The 21,523-nt window shown below is 38.7% G+C and overlaps 3 protein-coding genes and 1 long non-coding RNA gene across 5 annotated transcripts; 1 reads left to right on the top strand and 3 right to left on the bottom strand.

Annotated features, from left to right (window-relative positions):
* Nucleotides 1-2,402: 2,402 nt before the first annotated feature.
* On the top strand, nucleotides 2,403-4,675 carry LOC109175945 (S-adenosylmethionine synthase 2). The gene is made up of 2 exons (XM_019325330.1): nucleotides 2,403-2,510; nucleotides 3,200-4,675. Exon 2 carries the CDS (start codon nucleotides 3,210-3,212, stop codon nucleotides 4,389-4,391), a length of 1,182 nt encoding a protein of 393 aa, XP_019180875.1. The 5' UTR covers nucleotides 2,403-2,510; nucleotides 3,200-3,209; the 3' UTR covers nucleotides 4,392-4,675.
* LOC109175946 lies at nucleotides 2,935-3,215 on the bottom strand. The gene is made up of 2 exons (XR_002053333.1): nucleotides 3,125-3,215; nucleotides 2,935-3,024 (listed from the first exon to the last, which is right to left on the bottom strand). It is a non-coding gene; the product is annotated as an uncharacterized LOC109175946 (long non-coding RNA).
* A 1,354-nt stretch (nucleotides 4,676-6,029) lies between the features above and the next one.
* LOC109175257 (pentatricopeptide repeat-containing protein At3g06430, chloroplastic) lies at nucleotides 6,030-8,494 on the bottom strand. Its single transcript, XM_019324493.1, has 2 exons — nucleotides 8,085-8,494; nucleotides 6,030-7,629 (listed from the first exon to the last, which is right to left on the bottom strand). Exons 1-2 carry the CDS (start codon nucleotides 8,436-8,438, stop codon nucleotides 6,481-6,483), a joined length of 1,503 nt encoding a protein of 500 aa, XP_019180038.1. The 5' UTR covers nucleotides 8,439-8,494; the 3' UTR covers nucleotides 6,030-6,480.
* Nucleotides 8,495-9,350: 856 nt separating this feature from the next.
* On the bottom strand, nucleotides 9,351-15,225 carry LOC109175985 (squamosa promoter-binding-like protein 1). Of its 2 annotated transcripts, none has more exons than XM_019325382.1 (11): nucleotides 13,922-15,225; nucleotides 13,634-13,815; nucleotides 13,019-13,185; nucleotides 12,539-12,946; nucleotides 12,308-12,382; nucleotides 12,102-12,209; nucleotides 11,806-11,923; nucleotides 11,548-11,689; nucleotides 11,294-11,450; nucleotides 10,600-11,217; nucleotides 9,351-10,036 (listed from the first exon to the last, which is right to left on the bottom strand). In XM_019325382.1, the coding sequence occupies exons 1-11, from the start codon at nucleotides 14,503-14,505 to the stop codon at nucleotides 9,611-9,613; spliced, it is 2,985 nt and encodes a 994-aa protein (XP_019180927.1). In that variant the 5' UTR covers nucleotides 14,506-15,225; the 3' UTR covers nucleotides 9,351-9,610. The 2 variants fall into 2 exon arrangements, with proteins under 2 accessions (XP_019180927.1, XP_019180928.1); XM_019325383.1 differs by having other exon boundaries at nucleotides 12,539-12,934.
* Nucleotides 15,226-21,523: the final 6,298 nt, after the last annotated feature.

Here is a 21,523-nt window from a genome sequence, read left to right as displayed (position 1 = left end):
ACAATAATACTTCTAATTGAGTAATTGATTAATTGACTAAAATGAAAAAAGAAACTGGCATATCATTGTATTTTAATTAAAAATGAAACAAAAATTAAAAATTAGATGAAAATATTTCAATAATAATATTCTACATCATCAATAGTAAATGCATATTTTAAACAATATAAAGGTAAATTAAAAATATAACGAAAATATTTCAATAAAAATATTATACATCATCAATTAAAAATGGAACGAAAATTAGGTAAAAATATCACTTCATCTAATATTCTAATTGACTAATTGACTGAAAATAAAAAAGAATAATTGACTGAAAATGAATATGATATTACTAATTGACTGAAAATATAAAAGGATCACTGACTAATATTCTACCATTATATATTTTCACAAGAGTCACCCATCCAGATGGACTAAAGGTGTTAGCTCTAGACGAAGATGGACGAGATTGTGTTGCTACTACCAATTCGTCTACAAAGAGATTTCAATAATGTGTAAATACAATAGTTGATATTATATATATTTTTTTAAATGACAAAATTCCTATATATCTAGACAAAAAAAATATATCTTCCATATATACAAATGAATTAAGATAGCAATTTTTCCATATAAATTAGTGGCTGGAGAACGAGCACATTTTCCTAATTTATAAAAAAAATACTAAATGATGATAAATATAATTTTCAAAATTGCAGCACCGCATGCGTACATCTACAAATTATCTATTAATTTGAGCAATTATTTGCTCAAATTCAAGCAATGATAACATCAAAACACATAAATGATTCAAATCACATATTCAATTGCACTATATAATATTTGATGCTCTAATTTAAATAATTATATATCAATCCAAATATTCGTAATATATTACAACAAATCTATTCCGTGCATCGCACGGGCGCAAATACTAGTTATTAATAATGTCATAATTATTGCCCAAAATATCAACTATACTTTTTTAATATAATATGAATTTTATAATTATTACTTTTAAAAAAATAATTATATAATATTATTTTTAAAACTATTTTAATATAATTATAATTTTAATATTAAATACTAATATTAAACATTTAATTTTACGTATGTACCGTATATAGAAATATAGAAAAAGCTAGTACTAATAATATGGAGTAAATGCCATTAGGTATTAAATATATACCAAGGAAAGTACAACCTCCCACCGCTCTATCGGACCGGGGTGTAGGGGGCCTTTATGGTTGGGGTTCAGCCTTTTGGAAGAATGTATACCAAGGAGAGTGAATTATACCTCCCAAATATGGGAGTGGGCTTGCGTAACTCCCAAAATGTGAGTATGAGGCTCCCCTTTTATAGGACAACCTCATGCTCCATTTCTTTGCAAATTGCAAATGGGCAATGTGGAACGCCCCACATCACTCATTTAGTCATTTCTATAATTATATTATATTAATAAATTTATAAATATTAATAATAAATTATTATTTAAAAGTGATGTTATAGAACCTTTTAAAATTTTCCTCCTAAATCTTAATCTCTCAAGACTCCACTCCTAACACCTTTGGGTAACAAAGCAAACTTGCATCCACTTCAAAATAATATGTACGGAATAAAATATGTTTCCCTAAGAGCATCCCAAAAAGGATGATTTTGGGCCAAATTTTAAGAAAGTTGGGACGAGGTGGAAGAAAGAGGGGGAAGAGAGAGAGAGAGAGAGGGGGAGAGAGTTGCTCCAGCAAAAATAAGACTTTGCTGGTGAGTGGATCCCACAAGAGAGAAGGAGAGTTGCGCCTGTAAGTCTTTTTTATTTTCAGATTTTGTTTTTGTTTTTTTTTTCTCCCCTCCCATTTTTTCTTTTCTAAACACACTGTAAAATTTTTCCAAAATCTTCACACTATTGAGGATGCGCTAACATCTTAAAGAAACAATTTCTTATCAATAACCTACTATTGAGGATGCGCTAACATCTTAAAGAAACAATTTCTTATCAATAACCTACTATTGAGGATGCGCTAACATCTTAAAGAAACAATTTCTTATCAATAACCTACTATTGAGGATGCGCTAACATCTTAAAGAAACAATTTCTTATCAATAACCTATATACAGGAAGTTGGCTTAGGACTAATGGGTGATATCACATCAAATTTTGTTCCCACCTACTACTTAGCATTATTATTATTATTATTATTATTATATTATATTAGTATATTATTATTATTATTATATAATTACTACGTAAATAATAAGAGTGGAAGATGATGTTAGGTTGCCAGGTTGGTAAACGCGAAATCGATTTGACTTATCCAAGGACGCGGTTGAAAAAAGGAGTTACCGAAATGGAGTGTCGGCCGTAGACGTGGAATCTCAACTACTACTCTCTCAGATGAATATAGCCCGAATCATGTCATAAAGGGATCCTCCCTTTCCCTATATAAACCCCCTCTGTATCTCATTTCTCCTTGCCCATCGCCTCCAATACCTCCTCTACACCATATTCCCTGCACTCCAATCCTCTCTCTGTAAGTTCCCTCTCTCTACTCTCTCTATGTACATACGCGTAATTAGTGTCGGTGCATTTGCTTTGTCGTTAATAGTTCAGATCTGAGTGAGATTGCATCGGAACTGCTGCTGAGTTAGAATTTTAGTTTCCTTATAGTTGATAGTTTTTTTTTTTTTTTTATTTATTGATGTTGTTTGTTTAGATCTGCGATGTGTGTTGAGTTTTGTTTGTCATTGAAGTTATAGGCGGTGTAGATCTGTAGTTGTCGTGCTTGTCTTCAGCTAGATCTGCGATTTGGAGTTTATCTGCGAATGTATGCGTCCGTTTTGTCGGTTTTGTTTAGCGTGATACTTGCAGTCCATGAATCTGAGTTGAATCTCGTTTAATTAATCTGAGTAGCGTGATACTTGCTGTCCATTTGACGAAACTGAGTATATGTTCTGTTATGAATTATGATGTGTTTTTCAGAGCATGTCAGCGCATGTTAGTGTTAGGAGACTGAATTTTACTGTCTTATTTACTTGGATTGTGTTCTGCTCCATTTTGACGAACTTGAATATATATTCTGTTATGATGTGTGTGTTTTTTAGAGCATATCAGCGCCTGTTAGTGTTAGGAAATTGGATTGTGAACCGTTTTGCTTTAGGGTTGATGAAAGTTTCTGATCTGTTGTTGGAATTGTGTTTTGATTTGTGATCTTATCTGCAGCTCGGAAGATATGGAAACCTTCTTGTTCACATCCGAGTCTGTTAATGAGGGACACCCTGACAAGCTCTGCGACCAGGTCTCTGATGCTGTGCTAGATGCTTGCCTTGCTCAGGATCCTGAGAGCAAGGTTGCTTGTGAAACTTGCACCAAGACTAACATGGTGATGGTTTTTGGAGAGATCACAACCAAGGCGGAAATAGATTATGAGAAAATTGTGCGGGACACTTGCCGTGCAATTGGATTTGTGTCTGATGATGTTGGTTTGGATGCCGACAACTGCAAGGTCCTTGTTAACATTGAGCAGCAGAGTCCTGATATTGCCCAGGGTGTCCATGGTCATCTTACAAAGCGACCTGAGGATATTGGTGCTGGTGACCAGGGCCACATGTTTGGATATGCCACCGATGAGACCCCTGAATTGATGCCCCTCAGCCATGTCCTTGCAACCAAGCTTGGAGCTCGCCTCACCGAGGTCCGGAAGGATGGGACTTGCGCTTGGCTCAGACCTGATGGTAAAACTCAGGTCACTGTTGAGTACTACAATGACAATGGTGCCATGGTTCCTATCCGCGTACACACTGTTCTGATCTCTACTCAGCACGACGAGACTGTCACCAATGATGAAATTGCTCGTGATCTCAAGGAGCATGTCATCAAGCCTGTGATTCCCGAGAAGTACCTTGATGAGAAGACCATCTTTCACCTCAACCCATCAGGCCGATTTGTCATTGGTGGACCTCATGGTGATGCTGGGCTCACTGGCCGCAAGATCATTATTGACACATACGGTGGATGGGGTGCTCACGGAGGCGGTGCTTTCTCAGGGAAAGACCCTACCAAGGTGGACAGAAGTGGAGCTTATGTGGTGAGGCAAGCTGCCAAGAGCATTGTTGCCAGCGAGCTTGCTCGTAGGTGCATAGTGCAGGTGTCATACGCCATTGGTGTGCCTGAACCATTGTCCGTCTTCGTAGATACCTATGGAACCGGAAAGATTCCCGACAAGGAAATCCTCAAGATTGTGAAGGAGAGCTTTGATTTCAGGCCTGGTATGATCGCCATCAACCTTGACCTCAAGAGGGGTGGCAACAGCAGGTTCTTGAAGACCGCTGCTTATGGCCATTTCGGTAGGGATGACCCTGACTTCACATGGGAAGTGGTGAAGCCTCTCAAGTGGGACAAACCTCAAGCTTAAATTCATATTGTTGCTGATGCCGATGCCGATGCCGACTATTTAGCTTAATCCTTTGCCCCAATATGTTGCCTAATGGACAGGCCATGTGTTTAAATTTTCTCTTTCTTTTTCTTTTTCTTTTTTTTTTTTTTTTTGAATTTTTCCTTTTGTGATTTTAGTTTCTGGGGTGGGGTAGAGTTGCCATTTGTCCCATTTGTTATTCGTTTCTTGCTAAACGGTTATATACTATTGGTGTTAAATCATCATAACTATTACGAATATATAAAATGTGTTTTGAAATTTTACTTTCCGATTCTATAGGTTATTATAAGCAGCTAGCTTTTGAGTTCCGACTTGAAGAATGTTGTCGCTTGTAAGGCTCAACGGAGGGCTTTTATTATTGACAGAAGGCTTTTATTTTATTCTCTTCTACGTGTGAAGGTGAAGAGAACAGAAATTACATAATCTTTACTCCCAGCAAACACAATGTCAGGAAAACAAATCTTTTACTCGCTCAATAATGTCAACCAACAGAAGTTAAATGCCACTGGGAGGAGAATAAAAAATATTCTACGCGTCTACCGTAACTTTGTTTGTTGGCATCCTTTAATAGCTTTAACTTTGTAGTTGACTTTTAACCACTTATTAGTGTTCTATCCAACATATACTTTTTGAAATAATAAGAAATATCTTATTAGTGTTCCACCAAACATATACTTTTTGAAATAATAAGAAAGTGATGAATCCTAAATGTACACTTTATTTTTATTTTGAAAAAAAAAAAAAAAATCAAATAGGCTTCTGAACTTTACTCAAAAAATCAATTAGGCCATTAAAATTTCAAAAATTACAATTAAATCTATAAACATGTTACTCCGTATTTTTTAGCATTGAAGCCAACTGGTTGGTGACATGTGATTGCAGGTCATTATGGTTCCGATCAACTCGGACAAGCCTCCAACCAATTTTCAACAACAAAACACCTGCGGCTGAACGATCGCCGATCGCATTTGGAGAAGGAGACCAACTGGTCGCCTTCTTCGACGGTTGGAGAAGGTAGACCGACCGACGACCGAATGGTCGCTGGTTTTTTGTTGCCAGAAATCGATCGAAGGCTTGTCAGAATTGGTCGGAACTCTAATGACCTACAATCACAGGTCACCAACCGATTTTTGGACTTCAATACTCCAAAATAACATGTTTATGTGTTTAATTACAACTTTTAAAAGTTTAAAGATCTAATTGATTTTTTGAGTAAAGGTCGAAAACCTATTTAACCTTTTTTTTTTTTTTTTTTTTAATATGGCACTACTTGAAGATAACTAGTTGTTAATAATGTTGGATAGTCAACAACCACGACGGTCCACAAAATAAGATAGGATAGCCATGATTGTTTCTCCAAATTAGATGGTCCTTTTTGTCACTCTAGACATATGAGACAACCAAAGATAACATTAATACTCAATTGCACTATTTTGTTAATTTAAAATGTGCATATTTGACACTTTTTCTTTTATGATATAATAATCACTGGATTACTATTTTCCAAGAGAATTTTGTTTCCTTGAAATCAGTGAGTTTCATTCTTTTTTAGAGTGAAAATAACAAATTTTCATTTATCAACAAACTAGAATAAAGAAAAAGGGAAAACAAAACAACAACAACAACAACAATAATAATAATAATGAAAATGAAGACGTCTATGAAGCTTGTTCCTCAGAGTTGAATGCATCATAAAATGTAAACACAAGGAACTGTGCATTAAATACATAAAGAACATAAATGGGGACTTTAAAGCTCCAAAAATGCCTAGAAATGAGCTAAACGCAGGAATGCATTATCTACATATCTAGCAACTAAGCTGCAACTTTCCAAACTAAACTGTGATTAATCATGGCATCATATGAACACAGACCAGAAAACCAATCTTCTGCAACTCACAAGAAAGTCTGCAAGTTAGCCATGTTCATCGCTTCAGGGGTCCTGTAGTCCACCTTGCTATTAGCTCTTTCTTGGATAAAACCCCTCCCTCCAACTCAAAGACAAAGAAAGCCAATAACATCTTGAATGCTTCTGTACAAAACTTGGGTGGCAACTGAAGGAAATGACTTCACAGTTCTACATTAGCAATACTCTCTGCTTCTTCAGACTCGTTGCCAGTAGAACTAGGAGCAACTATCATCTGCATTTCCTGCTCCAATTCATAGATCTTATCTGTCATACCCTCTTTTCTGTATACATCAATCATGGTAGAGTATGTTATGGAATCGAGTTGGCATTGTTTGTCTTTCATTCTCTTGAAAACTCTCTCCATCTCCATTATATCCTCTGCCTTTGCACAAGCGTATAGAACAGCATTGTAGAAGGACGTGTTTTCAGGGATTTCCGATTTCCCAGCCAACTGAACAGTGCTAATTACCTTATGAAAAAGACCACCATTTGCATACCCTCTAATGAGACAGCAGAAGGTCTTGGTGTCGGTTTTCATCCCCTCAGTACGCATTTGATCAAAGGTGTACTCCATGTTCTTTGCATCACCCACATCAGCAAAAGCCTCGATTACATTGTTGTAGGTTGATGTTGTCCAGGGGAATGAAAGTTTACGCATGTACTCCATCACTGATGACATCTTATCATACATCCTCTTTTTCCCATAAGAGCCAATAAGAATATTGAATGTTCGCGTCTCTGGATCAATCCCAAAATCGCGAAACTTTTCATACCACTTCTCCATCATTTCAATCTGGCCCTTGTTGCCAAATAAGCTCAGGATGATATTCATGGTCCATATATCAGGTCTGCATGTTTCACTCTCAAGCATCCCCAAGAGCACCTTCTCCATCTCTTCATATCTCCCTGCCTTTCCATAACCACTCAAGACTATGTTTTGAGTGACTGTATTTGGAGTTATGGAACGTTCATCCATTTCTCGATAAAGGGACTCAACCAGATCAAACCGAGAACCATCAACACAGGCCTTTATCAATATACTATATGTATGAACATCAGGTTGACAAAGAGGCAGTGCAGTCATCTCTTGAAGAACCGCAAGCCCCTTGTCAATCAGATTGCTTCTACAGTATGCACCAACCAAGGCCGTGTAGAGCTCTGCTGTGGGTTCCAACCCCTCTTCAACCATTGTGTTAAATAGTTTCTGAGCTTGACTTGGCTGCCCACATCGTCCAAGAAGAACGAGAAGCCTCATGTATGCTCCTTGCTTTGGTTGATAAAAAGGTTGCTCCCTTAGCATCTCAAAAACCTTGAACCAAACAACAGATCCATCAGTCATCACTACATTGGAAAATAGCCCAAGAAGAAAATGCAGTAGCTTTACTCGCACACAAATTTCATCCACTTCTCACATGTTTGGCAAAGATTATTTCATAAGTATTACAATTTTTCTCACAAGTAACTCTTTAACCCGTAATACTACATTTTGATTTAAAAGTATATTACTTAGTAGTATTACACTTTTTTTTCATAAATAACTCTTAAACCCATAGTTAATACCCAAGAAATAAACACATTGCCATAATCTATAATCATAAATTTGGTAGCTCAATAATTGAAAAATTCAGATTAGCTCAAGAAGAAAATGGGAAAGAACATTTTTTTTTTTCAAAAGAACAAGTTCAAATTAAAACAAAGAAGCAATTACGAAAAAGGAACAAAATCCCACATTTGAATATTCACAAACAATTCATATGCACAGACCTGAAGAGCTTGGAACCACTGCTTATTGTGGATGCAGTCGGAGAGCTCTTCAGTGACAGTGTTGGCCCATGCCTTGGCTTTGCTCCTTTTATTCAATTTCTTCTTTATGTTCTTGATGGGAGTTCTTCTCTTGTCGGAGTCTGAAGTTTCAATAACTGCTGGGAATTCCCCTTGCTTCCAATGCCTTTTCTTCGGCGAAGCCACCGCAGAAGAAGAAGAAGAAGTAGCGCATCGGATAAAGAACGGCTGATGCCTGGCAGTGGCAATCCTGGTGGCGCCGGCGCCGGAGGAGGAGTCGGGTAGAGGAGATGGAAGGAGTGAGGATAGGAAGGATAGCGAGAACGACGTCGTCATTTCCCGGTACGAAGAAGCTGCAGAAAACCTCTCTCTTGGTCTTTTCGTGAGATTTATCACTCTCTCTTTGAAATGACTGGTTTACCCCCATCACCATGGAAACATATTTTCATAAATATTTTATTTTATTTTATATATAATAGGTAAAATTGGTTTAGTAAATCAAAAATATTTAATTGGTTTACAAAAAATTTAAGTTCCTGTTTGGTAAATGGTTGTTAAATGATAACTGTTAGCTGATTGGGTTAATTAGAGGGTATAATTAATTGATAATATTAGCTAATTGGGTTAATTAGATTGTATAACTAGTTGATAATATTAGCTAATTGTAGAAAGGTGTTTGGTAAATTAGCGGTTAGCTGATATCTGTTTGGTATAATTTCTTTTATCAAAAAGCTAATTGAAAAAATTATTTTGAGTAGCTTTTTGAATTTTAGCATTTTAAAATATAAAAAGCTAATTAACCAAACACTTATATTGATTTTTAAACCAAGTCAAACAACTAATACTGATCAAATAAGTCAAAATTGACCTATAGACCAATTATTTTATCAAACGGGGCCTAAAAGTAATTAAATGAAGCCACTTTAATCTTTAGTTTGAAAATATTTGGAATGAAAAGAGCACAAACATCAACACATTTTCTGTAAAAAGTGTAAACACATTCTATACACTTCATTTTGAGAAATCAATAATTAAAATCTTATTTCCTCAAAAAATAATTAAAATCTTATCATTACTAAAATTTTAAATTTACAATAATTATAAAATAAACTCTTCACTCTTAAAATTTTATAATAATTATAAAATTAACCTTCTATTTTTTACTAAAACCTTTAAATGAACATTATGAACGGCTGAAATCAGTCCTCACTTTCTACAAGACTACCATGTTCTCATCCTAGCCCTATATATATGACAACACTGAATGATGAGGTTACTATTTCATAGTTAATGTTTTGCAGTGTTCCACCAAGCGCAAGGAGCTTCCATACATTTGCAATGAAATACAACACAAGTACACACGGTCCAAATAACATCTCTAAGTAACATTTCAGCTCTTATGTAACTACACCTACCAAGATACAACAAAAATCAATTGAGTAATCTCTAAGCTCCATTCATGGAGGAACACCCACCTCGGTGCTTCTTCGCCTTATTTTGTACCTACGTTAGCTCGAACCGTACTTCAAAAGCTCCCACCGGAAAGGCTGGAACACGTAGAGGACCTCCGGTGAGCTTTTAAACAGCAAAGCTACGCAAACGCAGATGGCCGCGATTGCAACCATGGACAGCATTGCGGGTCTGTAAATCGCGAGCGATGTGCTGCAGCTTCCATACTGCAGCTTCTGCTCGCACCGCCTGCAACTTCTCGTGCTCGGTTTCGTCGTCACTAGCTTCTCCGTTTGGAAGCTCGATGCTTTCGGTTTCTGGCTCGTGTCTCCTGGGATATCTAGGACGACATGAACGTTAGCTGGTTTTGGGTCGGTTTTCTTCTGGATTAGATGGATGTACGAATAGTGGCCTCGCAAGGATGCGTAGTCGTTGGGCGTTAATCCTGTACTGTCGCGTGCGTTCTTCCACGCTTGAACTCCAACCTGAAAGAAGAACAGTCATCGCTATTTAGCATTTCAAGAAAGGGGGAATTACACTTCTAGTTACTTTTTGGGTGACGGGAAACCTGCAATTACTATTCGAGGGTGTGCACTGAGTAAACCATGTCTAGTAATCCTAGCCGAAAAAGAACCACAAGGAGGTAAACCAGCCTAGGTTACCCATAGCTGATTGGCTCATACCAAGAAAGCCAATAAGCTGCTCCCACTGGGAGTCGAACTTAAAACTTTGTGGTTACCAAACCAACAACCTGACCGGCTGGGGTTTCCCCAAACATAGTATTCTTAATTTCACTAGATGCAAACCAACATGAAAGAAGAACAAGAGGCAGTCACAGTTTTTTTTTTTTTTTTTTTTTTTTTGCATATAGATGCACCTGACGACACCCAGGCCGCCAGTACTAGAAAGCAGAAGTGTATATATCAGTGTTGCAAAAATCGCGCCTAGGCGCCGATTAGGCGGTCGGCCTCCTAAGCGCTCTAGGCGCCTAGCGATATTTTCAACATTGGTATATATCAATACAGAAATATTACAGGAGAAAAATTACCTGTCCCGGGTCATTGATTAAGGCGTCCAACAAATTCTCCAAGCCTTTCTGACTGGCTACAATGTGGAGCGGAGTCAAGCCCCCGATTACTATTGCATCTGGTCTAAATATATAGTGGCCACCATGTTGTGTTTTTACAAGCTCCGAATTGTCCGGTCCTTTATCCGGACAGTATTGTAGGAGAGCCTCTACCATTCGTCTGCAGTTTCCACGTACAGCCTGATGGAGGAGGCCGATATCCTGCAATGCCATCTCGAGGGACGAGTGTTCTCCAGCATCCACGATTCCACCAAACAGAATGTCCAAAAGCTTCTTAACCACAGCACACCAGTCACGGTCAACTGAGAACTCTATAAGCCACCTAAACCGGTCAAAAGGGAAATGGCTCGAGTTGGAACCCGATCTAAATTTCAAGTGACTTCTATGAAGGAGCCAGCCCATATCATGTATAAAGTCCAAAGCTCGGTTTCTGGCTTCTAATTTTTCGGGTTCTTCTTGGGAGTCGGAAGCAGTTTCTGCAACGTCAATGCTGCTCTCTAGTGTACAGATTTCGGAACACACATCCTCCTCCGCAACTATAAACGGGAAGAAACTGCCGCTGAGACCGTGATCCTCGACCTACCCAGAAACAAGAATAGGAAGATAAGATTAAAGATTTCTATTTTCTAGACAATAAAGGAGGAAATATCGTTACCTCAATGAATCCCCGGCCCGTGACATTAGGTATACTGCAGGGAAAGCTAAGGGACTGGATCTCGTTATGATCGTTCTGATCCACTAATGAATCAGCTTCCACCATATCACCACAATTTCCCTGGACTAGATATTTCCCGTCTAGTGCACATAGAAATCTAAAAGAATGGAAGAGTATAAGTAGTTGGTACATTAACCAAAGATACTCCATTTAACAAACGAAGAACCAAAACGTCAAATACCCATATTGGCTACCTTGCGGTGGACCGAGACAAGTTGAAGCCTTTAACTAAAAACTGAGCACCCTTGGAGACGGGAACAGCAATTGGTTTGACACTCGATATCCTGCAGTTGTTGTAGCCTTTAACCGGTAAAGGTGTGTCTAAAACAACCTGACCTGTATAGAAGAAAATCGACAATGTTAAAGTGTAACTGTCAACAATGAAATGTGTGTGTGTGTGTATTCAAAGTGATAATTGGAATATAGATGGCGACAAAGAGAGAAAAAGAGACCATTAAATACGAAAGCTACACGGTTTTGCACTCGAGTATATATCCATCCTGTTTTCCAAAATGAATCAGAAGATGAATCAAGGAGCTTCCTTAAACTAGAGCTAAGGTCACAGCAAAGCTGCAAAACAGAAATAATGTATAAATTTTCTGCAATTGCATACAAAGTTTATCTACAAAACTAAGCATGACAATCATATTTTTGCACGAGTGTATTCCACCCAGACGAATGAATTTGCAGATTCAATTTGCACCCGGAGATTAGCTATAAATGTTTCTGAAAATGAAAAAGAACATACCTCCTCCCATATGGATTTATCCATCCGCAGATATATTGTCAGTATGACACAGCCAGGTCTAATATAGCTTTCAATTTCAGTAGGGCTGTTTGACAACCAATCGATAATCTACAAGGAAAAATAATTATAACAACAACAAAAACTATGACAGAATTAACTTGCAATGACATTTCTAAAAGATTTTCAACAACAGCATGGGTTGTTACCTGTTTCCGCATGGCAATAGGGAAATCACTAGGATCTTTCCCGAACAGTTTGAATACAATCCGATCAGTGCGGCTCTAAAAAATCAATTAAAACTCAAAATGAGAAGGGGAAAATTGTTCTAGGACATGTAACAGGTCACATATTCACAATCTAAAACATTAGGAAATTTTTCTAGAATAGTTTGCTTTAGGTAACATCAAAATTGATATTCAGATTCACATTATATATACCTGAGCCTCTCCACTGGAATTAGATGGTGAGAAGCTCGATGTGGAAGCAGAGTTCCCACTTGTACGTGTGGAGGTTGACTTATGAGGGTCTTGGCAAACCCATAAAGGACAAGCAGAAGATATATTTCCAGGATTTTGACAGTGGTCGGAACTCTTTAGTACACCCATGCAGTCTTGAGAGTCATCATACACATTATTCAAATCAATGTTATGCAATTTTGTCTGTCTGACCAAATTATCGGTGGAAATTGCTTTGAAAGTTGTGCAATCTTTCCTAGGAAATATAAGCTCGGGCTGTGTAGAAGGATTTTGAGAAACTCCAGGCTCAGCATTAACTGCACCCATACTCTTCCCTAACACTTCTGGTGTAGGTAGATTGGCAGAATTCCCTACCAACTGATGAGAGTCCTGCAAATAATACAATCAGAAATTGAAGCAAAGAATTACAGTTTCTTTTGGACTTTGAATCAGGTTTGGCACCTTTTCTGGAGATCCAGCAGATGTGCCCGCATTATGCAGATCCTGAGATATAGGTAATGGCCCAGACGGGTTCCTTTCATCATTTGAGCCAGCCATACTGGCTAGGTTTCTCAATAGATGAGACAGAATATCCTGATCCTTCGTTTGGTCAGAGCTATTTGTTGCACCTAACAAAGAGGCAATGCTATTTAGTTAATGATCCTCCATGTCACAAACACCAACGTTTAGCAACAAAATATTAGTTAACATATGGTTCCAAGTTTGACTCCCAGTGGGAGCAGCCTATTGGCCTTCTTGGTTTGAGCCAGTCAGCTATGGGCAACAAGATCACCATCTTATTTAGAATTTGAAACGAAGAGGGGCACACTCTACCAAAATAAATGCCAGTGTATGCACATTGAACAAAAGTTCCATGAAAAGCAGCTTTATACGTATATTCTATCTTGTAATTCATGATAAACATACTAGTATCACTTAGAGAGTATAGATAATTGAGTTGCAAAATCATTAAAAAAATTGCAATGAAAAGCACATTGGCCAATGAATGTTACATCATAAGAGTGAGAAGTAAACACGGTAAGGAATGTGTAGCTAGATTAAGTGATTAACACTTACCATGCATATTTGCTAGTATCTTTAGCAGACTAATTAATAAATAATTAGTTCCCCGTTCATCATTCATGGGGGCTCCATTAGGTACATTTTCTGGATGTGTCTTTCTTCTCCGACTGTTGTGTCCAGCTAAGCGCCTACGACAACTTCGTTTCCCCTCATCAAACTCTTGAAGAACATGAAATCTGGCCAATCGTAGTGAAATAATGATCTTTATGACTATATCACGCCCAACCATCTTATAGACACACAACAAAATTCTTTAAAGGCAATTTCTAAAGGAGAACTGACCTGCTACACTGCTGACAGAATCGCTGCATGGCATTTCCCACCAAAGCTTTGGTGGCCTTAGAATGCACTTCACACACTTTATGTCTCCGGTGATAATCTTTAGAATTGGTCAAGTCCATTTGACAGTCCTCCACTTGGCAAACCGCACGGTTAGATGATCCGCCTGCAACTTTTGCCTTTTTCCCGTTCTTTCTTTCCCCCTTTTCCATCTCCCCTTCGGTGATGGGGAACACTTGACCACCGAGCTTTAGATTAAGCGAAGCACATTCATTAAGGTCTTCCTGCTCAACAACAACTAACCTCCTTCGCTTCTCCATTTCCTTCTTCCCTTTCTCATTTAACACTACTACTTCATCAGAACCATTGGGAACTCCATTATTCGCCGGAATCTGAGATTCATCAGGGAATAACTGTCTACTTCTACAATCTGATGGGATGCAATTCATGGGAACTGCCGAGAACAGATCACCATCCCATTTCCAATCATTCAAGTCCCACTCCATACTCCTTTTTCCTACTGCCTTTAAATCTGGAATAACAGGGCCATACAAATGATGACCCTTCCCTCCAATCCTAGATTCCATCGATCAACACTTCTACCAGGTAAATAGCCACAAATCCACAACTTTTCCTCAATAATAAAACCAGATAAACAAACCCAATAGACCACAAGACAAAATTCCCCCAAAAAAATGAAAAAAGGTTACAATACCATCAAATGGGAAATAGAACAAAACAAGAAACCCAAAATCACTCAAAGATCAAATTTTTTTACAAAGCCCATACAGGAACTGATCCAATTGAGCTGAAATTACCTCCTAATCAACCCAAAAACAACCCTAAAAATTGAAGAACACCGCACCGACACATCCATGGAACCAAACAAGAGCTCTACACGTACCCAAAATTTATTCTGATTTAGCTCAACTACATTTTCCCCAAGGCCAAACCTTCTTCAAGCTCTAAAAACTACCCATAAAGCTTCTGCTTTTCGAACACTGTAGATGTACGGACAACAGTGTCTCTGTATCTACGCAATTTATTCCGCTCTGTATTTAATTTTACTTGGCTTCAAGCGGACAAGCTCAGTAATTGTAGGAGACGACAACAAACCAAAAAAAAAAAAAAAACCAAAAAAAAAAACCCAAAAAATTAGAAGATAAGAAGAGACCAAAAAACCTTGCCGAAGCAGTCGGTACCGAGATTTGATCGGAAAACGTGTAGCGCTCCACGAAAGATCGCCGGCGATATAGAAATTACAGACAACCCAACTAAAAAAATGTTAGAGAGAGAAAATCCAAGAATGTTTCTTTCTTTTTAATTAAAATAAATATTTATATATGTATGCACATATACGTATTGGTAGTTGTAATTGTACCGGTCGATACGTTAATTTTTGTTTGTAAAAAAAAGAAAATTTACAAATTTATAGTCAATATTTTAAGATGTATATTGAGTAAATTTTATCTTATAATCTAATAAAAGATCACAAAAAATAAATTAACTATCAATAAATTACTCACACTAAAAATCAAATTTGTAATATTATTGTTAATAATCTTAATCTTGACAAACTATTACATTAATTTTAATATTCTTATTACCATATTATTTACTTCGCCACAGTGTGAACGCGGTAAAATAGTAAAAGGGCATAGGAAAATGGAAAGCCGACAGCGACATGATGAAAATAAAATAAAAATTTGATTAATTAACAACAAATTAATTATTTTATCATCAAAAGTACTATGATTAATGGTTGGAGTTGAAATGTGGAAGTACTTCCTATATAATATTAATTTATTGTACAATAATAATTAATGTCTCTCTATGATACCTATCATAGATTCATAGGACTAGTCAATGTGGGAAAGATTATTCTTTGTAATTATTGAATTTTGATAAATATTTATTTTAATCTTGAAAATATTTATAGGGAAATTTTCGTAATTATTAAATTTTGATAAATATTTATTTTAATTTTGGAAATATTTTGTAAATTGATATTTTATATTTTGTCAAATATACATAAAGAAGAGTACAAATGGACTCTTTAATTGAAAAAACTTACACTAAAATTCTTTAAATTAGTAAAATAATGTAATTAGATTATATTATTAACTATTTAATACATTATTATTGGTGTGGCACTAAGAGCATCTCATACATTAAATTATACTAAATATGATCATTTTAATCACAAATTATATTTTATATTGAACTAATTAATGGGTTGGAGATAAACAAAATTTTGTGTAAATGGATTGGTGATAAATAAAATTTTGTGTGAGAATATTATTTTTGATGTGACATTTGGTGAAATTTTTTTGTGTTTTGGTGTAAGTTGTGTTGGAGATGATCTAACTATGCTAACACATGGTATCATATATTTTTGTAGATCATATATGTACAATTATTTTAGTTTTTATTTTTAAAAAATTGTAAAAACTATTTTTATTTTACAATTTATTATTTTTAAAATTTATATTTCATTTTTTTTTTTACTTTTTTAAAAACATCCACCGGTCATTAAGTCGATGTTCTTTGACTATTTCCATCTATAGACAACCAATGTGGCTTTTCCGATCAATTTTTTAGAAAATTATTTTACATGTAATCAGCTATCAGATAACAGCTAATTTACCAAACATCTTTCTACAATCAGTTAATGATATCAACTAGTTAAACTCACTAACTCAATCAGCTAACTGTTATAGCTTACAATTATTTACCGAAGACTTCCTAAATTGAACAGTCATAACGGTTTACAATAATTTTTAATTGGTTTAGTATCCATTTATTACAAATTATTACTCCGTATAATTATTTTGACAATAATTTAATTTAATTTAATTTGTAGCTCGTCGAAACTCGAAATTGTTACTGCAAATATAGTTAAATAATAAAGAAAGTAAAATTGAAATGTCCCATGTAATACGAGTTACTTTAGCTAAGTACCCTTTGATTTCGGAGTTTAGAAAAGTAAAACTGAGCAATCAAACACACACACAAGTGAATTAAAAACCAACTTTCTAAAAGTTTAGTTTGACTTTTACCAATTCACGAACCCTATTTGTAATGGGTGTGGTTAAATAAATAAAGTTTTGAATAAAAAATAAAAGACTTTTTGTCACTGCGCACAAAGGAACCTCTCAATCCATTGGTGAGATTCAATCTTTGATCTCTTGTAATGAATTTCATATTTGCGATCAATTGAGCTGTCCATATAGTCATTATTAGTTCAAATATTGTCAATATTATCTCTTGGTCAAGCTTGTCACATTGAATTTTTATAGTATGGTTACCTTATCTTTTTGTGTAGTTTGTAAATTATTACACATTAACAGAATTTATCTAATGCATATTCTCAAATAGTGAAAAAAATAATAATAAATTTTGACATATCTGGGTATATGTTCTTCGAATAAGTTTTTTTTTTTTTTTTTTTTTTTTTTTTTTTTGGTGAGGAGAGACACCTTCAATCTCTATTTGTAACTGTGCATTGAGTAAATTTTACTTCTGAATTTAAAAAATATATTGGTATAATTTATAATCCAATTCTAATATGAGAATCATATTCCACACACTCGACCACCCCTTTTGAAGTCACAGTGAACAGCCTAGTATATGCCATTCTGATATTTTTTGACGATTTTTCATCTATGTTCCTTCCTTTTAGTAAGATGCCAAAATTTCTCCACTTCTTAATTACTCTTTTTATTTTTTCAATCTAATTTCGTAATTTAGTCTTAATACGTAATTGTTTTATTTTGTGATATAATATATGGAGATAAACAAATTAAATTATAAATATTATGTCAACCATAGAAGATGTTCAATTCCCCTAGACGAAGAATCATCAGCATGATGCTCCAATTAAGAATATTTAATGTACGTTACATTAACTTTTTAGATATTAGTTTTTTTTTTTTTTTTAAGTCTTTTTAAAAAATTATTATGTGATATTTGTAGCTAGAAAGTAGAAACGTGTAAAATTGTAGATATATTTCTGATATATAAGATTGAAATTCCACTTTATTTTATATGATATTTTTTCATCATGAAAAATACAATTGTCATACGAGAAAAAGGGAAAAAGGTGAAAAAGAAAAACAGAAAGAAGAATTATAGATATGATAGGATAAGGAGTAAGTTGAATGGTGCATTGTACCTAGCTACACTGTTCATATCATATAAAAAGACATGAACATATAAAGTATGATCTCACTTATAGTTCGAGCTGGAAAAAAGTTTTAATTTATTTCAATACAATAATGATCTCGAGCATTGTAAATAAAGCGATATACATGAAAAAAAAAAAAAAAATCTCTCGAATAAGATCAAATAGTAGTTCGAATTACTTTTCATTGAAATTTAATACGTAATTATTTAGTATCGAATCCAACTTACGTTATATTGTGTGTATATAGGAGATGAAGATGGAGATTGATGGAGAGGGATGGACCACAAGTTAATAGCGACCTTACATTAAGTTAGTGAACCATGTTGTAACATTGCACACATTTTCGTCTGGCACTTGTATTGTCCTAGTTTTGTGTGGGTTCTCTTTTTCTTTCCATTTAACTAATTTTGTGTCACTATTTTTAGGTATATACCGTATTGCTTTGGTATTCTTTGTTGTATTCCTACTTTTTTATTTGGGCCGGGTGACGAAAGAAATCAGCAATAGTATCTGAAGGTGTGCACTTATATATAATATAGTATGCAACCAAATAAGATATGTAACTGCACTAGAAAGACCTTCTAACTTGACAAAGAATATTTTTGATGGAATTAATTAAACCGGGGGTCCGACTTAACTAACCCGAATGAGAATATGAATAATAAAGAAATGGTACGAGGGATATCGTAAAGGTCGCGGTGGACCGTATATTGTATTAGATGCTGTGGAATTGGCTATTACAATGATTCTTCAGTACAAAGTGTGTCCGTAAAGTAGATCGTGTCCTAACTGGACAAGGTGGGGGGTTTTTATACGACCCCCGCCCCTAACCGCCACCCCCTAAAGCGGGGGGTGGTTAGATCCGAGCTGACCGCGCCCGGTCTCGCGACCGGGCCGTGCTGGGGGGCTAGGCCGAGCCCATTTGGAGGTCGGCCCGGCCTCCTGGAGAGGCCGGCCCGGCCTCCGACGTGGCCCGTGCGGGGCCACGTGGCGAGGCCCCGTCCGGGGCGGGTACGCGGCGCCGCCCCGGGACCCGTTCTTGTCCGCGCTCCCGGGTCGATTCCTAATATATCCGTCATCAGTCCCCCACTCTCCGAGCTGCGAGTAATCGTCAGTGAAGGAGAGTAGACGCTCTGGCCGACCTCCAAAAATGCCGACCCCGAGACGCCCGCGTCCCTGCACTATAGTTGCCGTCCAAGTGTACTTCTCGCGATAATGATGAGAAAATTCCCTCCGGAATATGACTCCTTCATCTGTTAGGACACATACACAGTAGAGTCCTCTTAGGTCTTGGTCATCTTCTCCAAGTCAACCAATCACATCCCCCCCTTTTCAACCAATCACATCCCTCTTTTCATCTTTCCCCCCCTTTTTTGCATTTTGAATTTTAAAATTCCCCCTCTTCCTATCTCCCCCTCTTCTATATAAACCCCTTCTCCCCTCTCATTCTACACTTTCACCATCCCAACATCACACCCCTCTCCCCCAAAATTCCGGCGAGCCCCCCCACCGGATTCCGGCGACACCTCCGGCGAGCCACCACCGGATTCCGACGAGTTCGCGGCAACAAGCTCCGGCCGACCTCCACCTACCCCGTCGCCGAGCCCCGTAGGCCCGAGCGTGGTACATCCCTCTCTTCTCCCTCTTCCTCTTTTTTTTTTTTTTTTTTTTTTTTTGGTGTCGGGCTGTTCCGGCGACGCCGCTGCCCGCGCCCCGGTGCTGGGCTGTTCCGGCGGCGCCATTGCCCGCGCCCCGGTGCTGGGCCGCTCCGGCGGCGCTGCTGCCCTGTCGTGGTCGCGCCACGGCGACGGGCTGCTCCGTCGTGGTGGCGCTGTCCGGCCACTGCCACGGGGGCGGCTCGCCAGCCACGCTCCCGTGGTCCCCGGCCGACCTCCCGGGCTCAGGCCCCAGCGAGGTCGTGCCGGCCTCGGGTCGGCCGGCCTGCCCTGTTGAGGCCGGGCCGACCCCGTTCGCCGAGGCCCTGCCGGCCCGCTGCTCGGCCTAGGGCCGAGGTCCTCCACCTTGCCCCCTTTTTTTTTTTTTTTTTTTTTTGAACACGCCGCCCATCACGGCGCCGGTGCGCCGGCGTCGTCGCCACGGGGTGGGCCTACAGGCCGCACCTCCGTGGCCGTGTCGTGCCGACCTCGTACGCCGAGGCCGTGCTGACCTCGGGGTCGGCCCGGCCTCGGTGTGCCGACCTTGACCTCGGCCTTGGGCCGAGGTCCTCTAAAATCGCCCCCCCCCCTTTTTTTTTTTTTTTTTTTTTTTGTTTTTGAACACGCCCCGGTCTTACACCCCTCCTTTTTTATCTCGTAGGTTTAGTCGGTGCATGTACACTTCTTCCGGTTCCTTGGACGATTTTTTGGACTCCGTAGACACTCACGTCCTTCCCATGGACGAAACTAGCGACCCCCCCACTCCTTTTCCTGCTCATTCCCCTTCTGGGGAGGTCACCATGCCATACGAGGGTCCGTTGGACGCTCATCCTCCCGTCATGGAGGATCCCCTCGCGGTCCCGTACGAGGATCCCGTCCAGTACACTCCTCTGGAGACACTCATCGCGGCCTCGACTTTGGCTCAGACCTCTGTGCAGGAGTTTGAGGAGGCCAAGAGCTATGTTGGATCTGCGGGCGAGGTACGCCTGCCTTCTCCGTCGGGGAATGTCACCGAGCCGCCGACACCCCTCTTCTTCGGGGTTCACGTGCAATCCATGTACCTTGGTTTTCGCTTCCCTATTCATCCCTTCGTCGAATCCTTCCTCAACCACTACGGCATCGCACCCGGGCAGTTGGTGCCGAATGCCCATTACTTACTTCTTGCCTTCTTGCTTCGCTGCCACACCATTCGTGTCAAGCCCTATATGGATCTCTTCCAGAGTTTGTTTCAAGTCACCTCGTCCTCCGGCCAGGCTAGCAAGGGGTTCGTGAGTATAGCGGCCCGGGCGCGTATGAAGACGTTCCATGACTTCAATCAGACCAACAGAGATTGGAAGCCGCACTTTGTCTTCGTCTCGGTTGGTGATCGTCGGCCGTTCTTATCTTGGAACAACAGGTTTGTGCGCCACAGGACCCCGCTACAGACGGCCACCTTAGCCCGGGGACGTCCATGCCTTTCGGGGTGATCGGGGAGAGATCGTCATCGGCGAGATGATTACGCCGGAGAACATGCGTAGCCTGAGCTTTGTGTCGGATGGGCCGCTACCGCCTCGTATTCGCCCGCGCCTTCTGCGTACGCCCCAGTCGGATGCGCGCCCCTTGATCGAGTTGTCAGACGATGAGCCCCCAGAGCAGTCCCCGGGATCCTCGGGATCTTCGGGCGAGGTTTTCGCCGAGCCCAGGTCCTCCGGGTCCGCTGTCGGCTCTTCGCGTGCCTCTACTCGTGGTTTGTCACCCTTCCTTCGTTAGACCATCGTTTGTACA

The sequence above is a fragment of the Ipomoea nil genome, unplaced genomic scaffold (assembly GCF_001879475.1).
Source record: "Ipomoea nil cultivar Tokyo-kokei standard unplaced genomic scaffold, Asagao_1.1 scaffold0688, whole genome shotgun sequence".
In the NCBI taxonomy this organism is placed as follows: Eukaryota; Viridiplantae; Streptophyta; class Magnoliopsida; order Solanales; family Convolvulaceae; genus Ipomoea; species Ipomoea nil.
Note: the sequence above shows the minus strand (reverse complement) of the source record. Positions and strands in the feature narration are given on the sequence as shown.

Bases quoted from the DNA above. Each gene is read 5' to 3' on its own strand.
- LOC109175945 (XM_019325330.1), top strand. From the start codon at position 3,210: ATGGAAACCTTCTTGTTCACATCCGAGTCTGTTAATGAGGGACACCCT.
- LOC109175257 (XM_019324493.1), bottom strand. From the start codon at position 8,438: ATGACGACGTCGTTCTCGCTATCCTTCCTATCCTCACTCCTTCCATCT. The intron at 7,630-8,084 runs GTCTGTGCATAT...GTTTGGTTCAAG, and splicing joins AGTGGTTCCAAGCTCTTCAG to GTTTTTGAGATGCTAAGGGA.
- LOC109175985 (XM_019325382.1), bottom strand. From the start codon at position 14,505: ATGGAATCTAGGATTGGAGGGAAGGGTCATCATTTGTATGGCCCTGTT. The intron at 11,451-11,547 runs GTAGCCAATATG...CCATTCTTTTAG, and splicing joins TTGTCTCGGTCCACCGCAAG to ATTTCTATGTGCACTAGACG. The intron at 10,037-10,599 runs GTAATTTTTCTC...TTCTTCTTTCAG, and splicing joins TAATCAATGACCCGGGACAG to GTTGGAGTTCAAGCGTGGAA.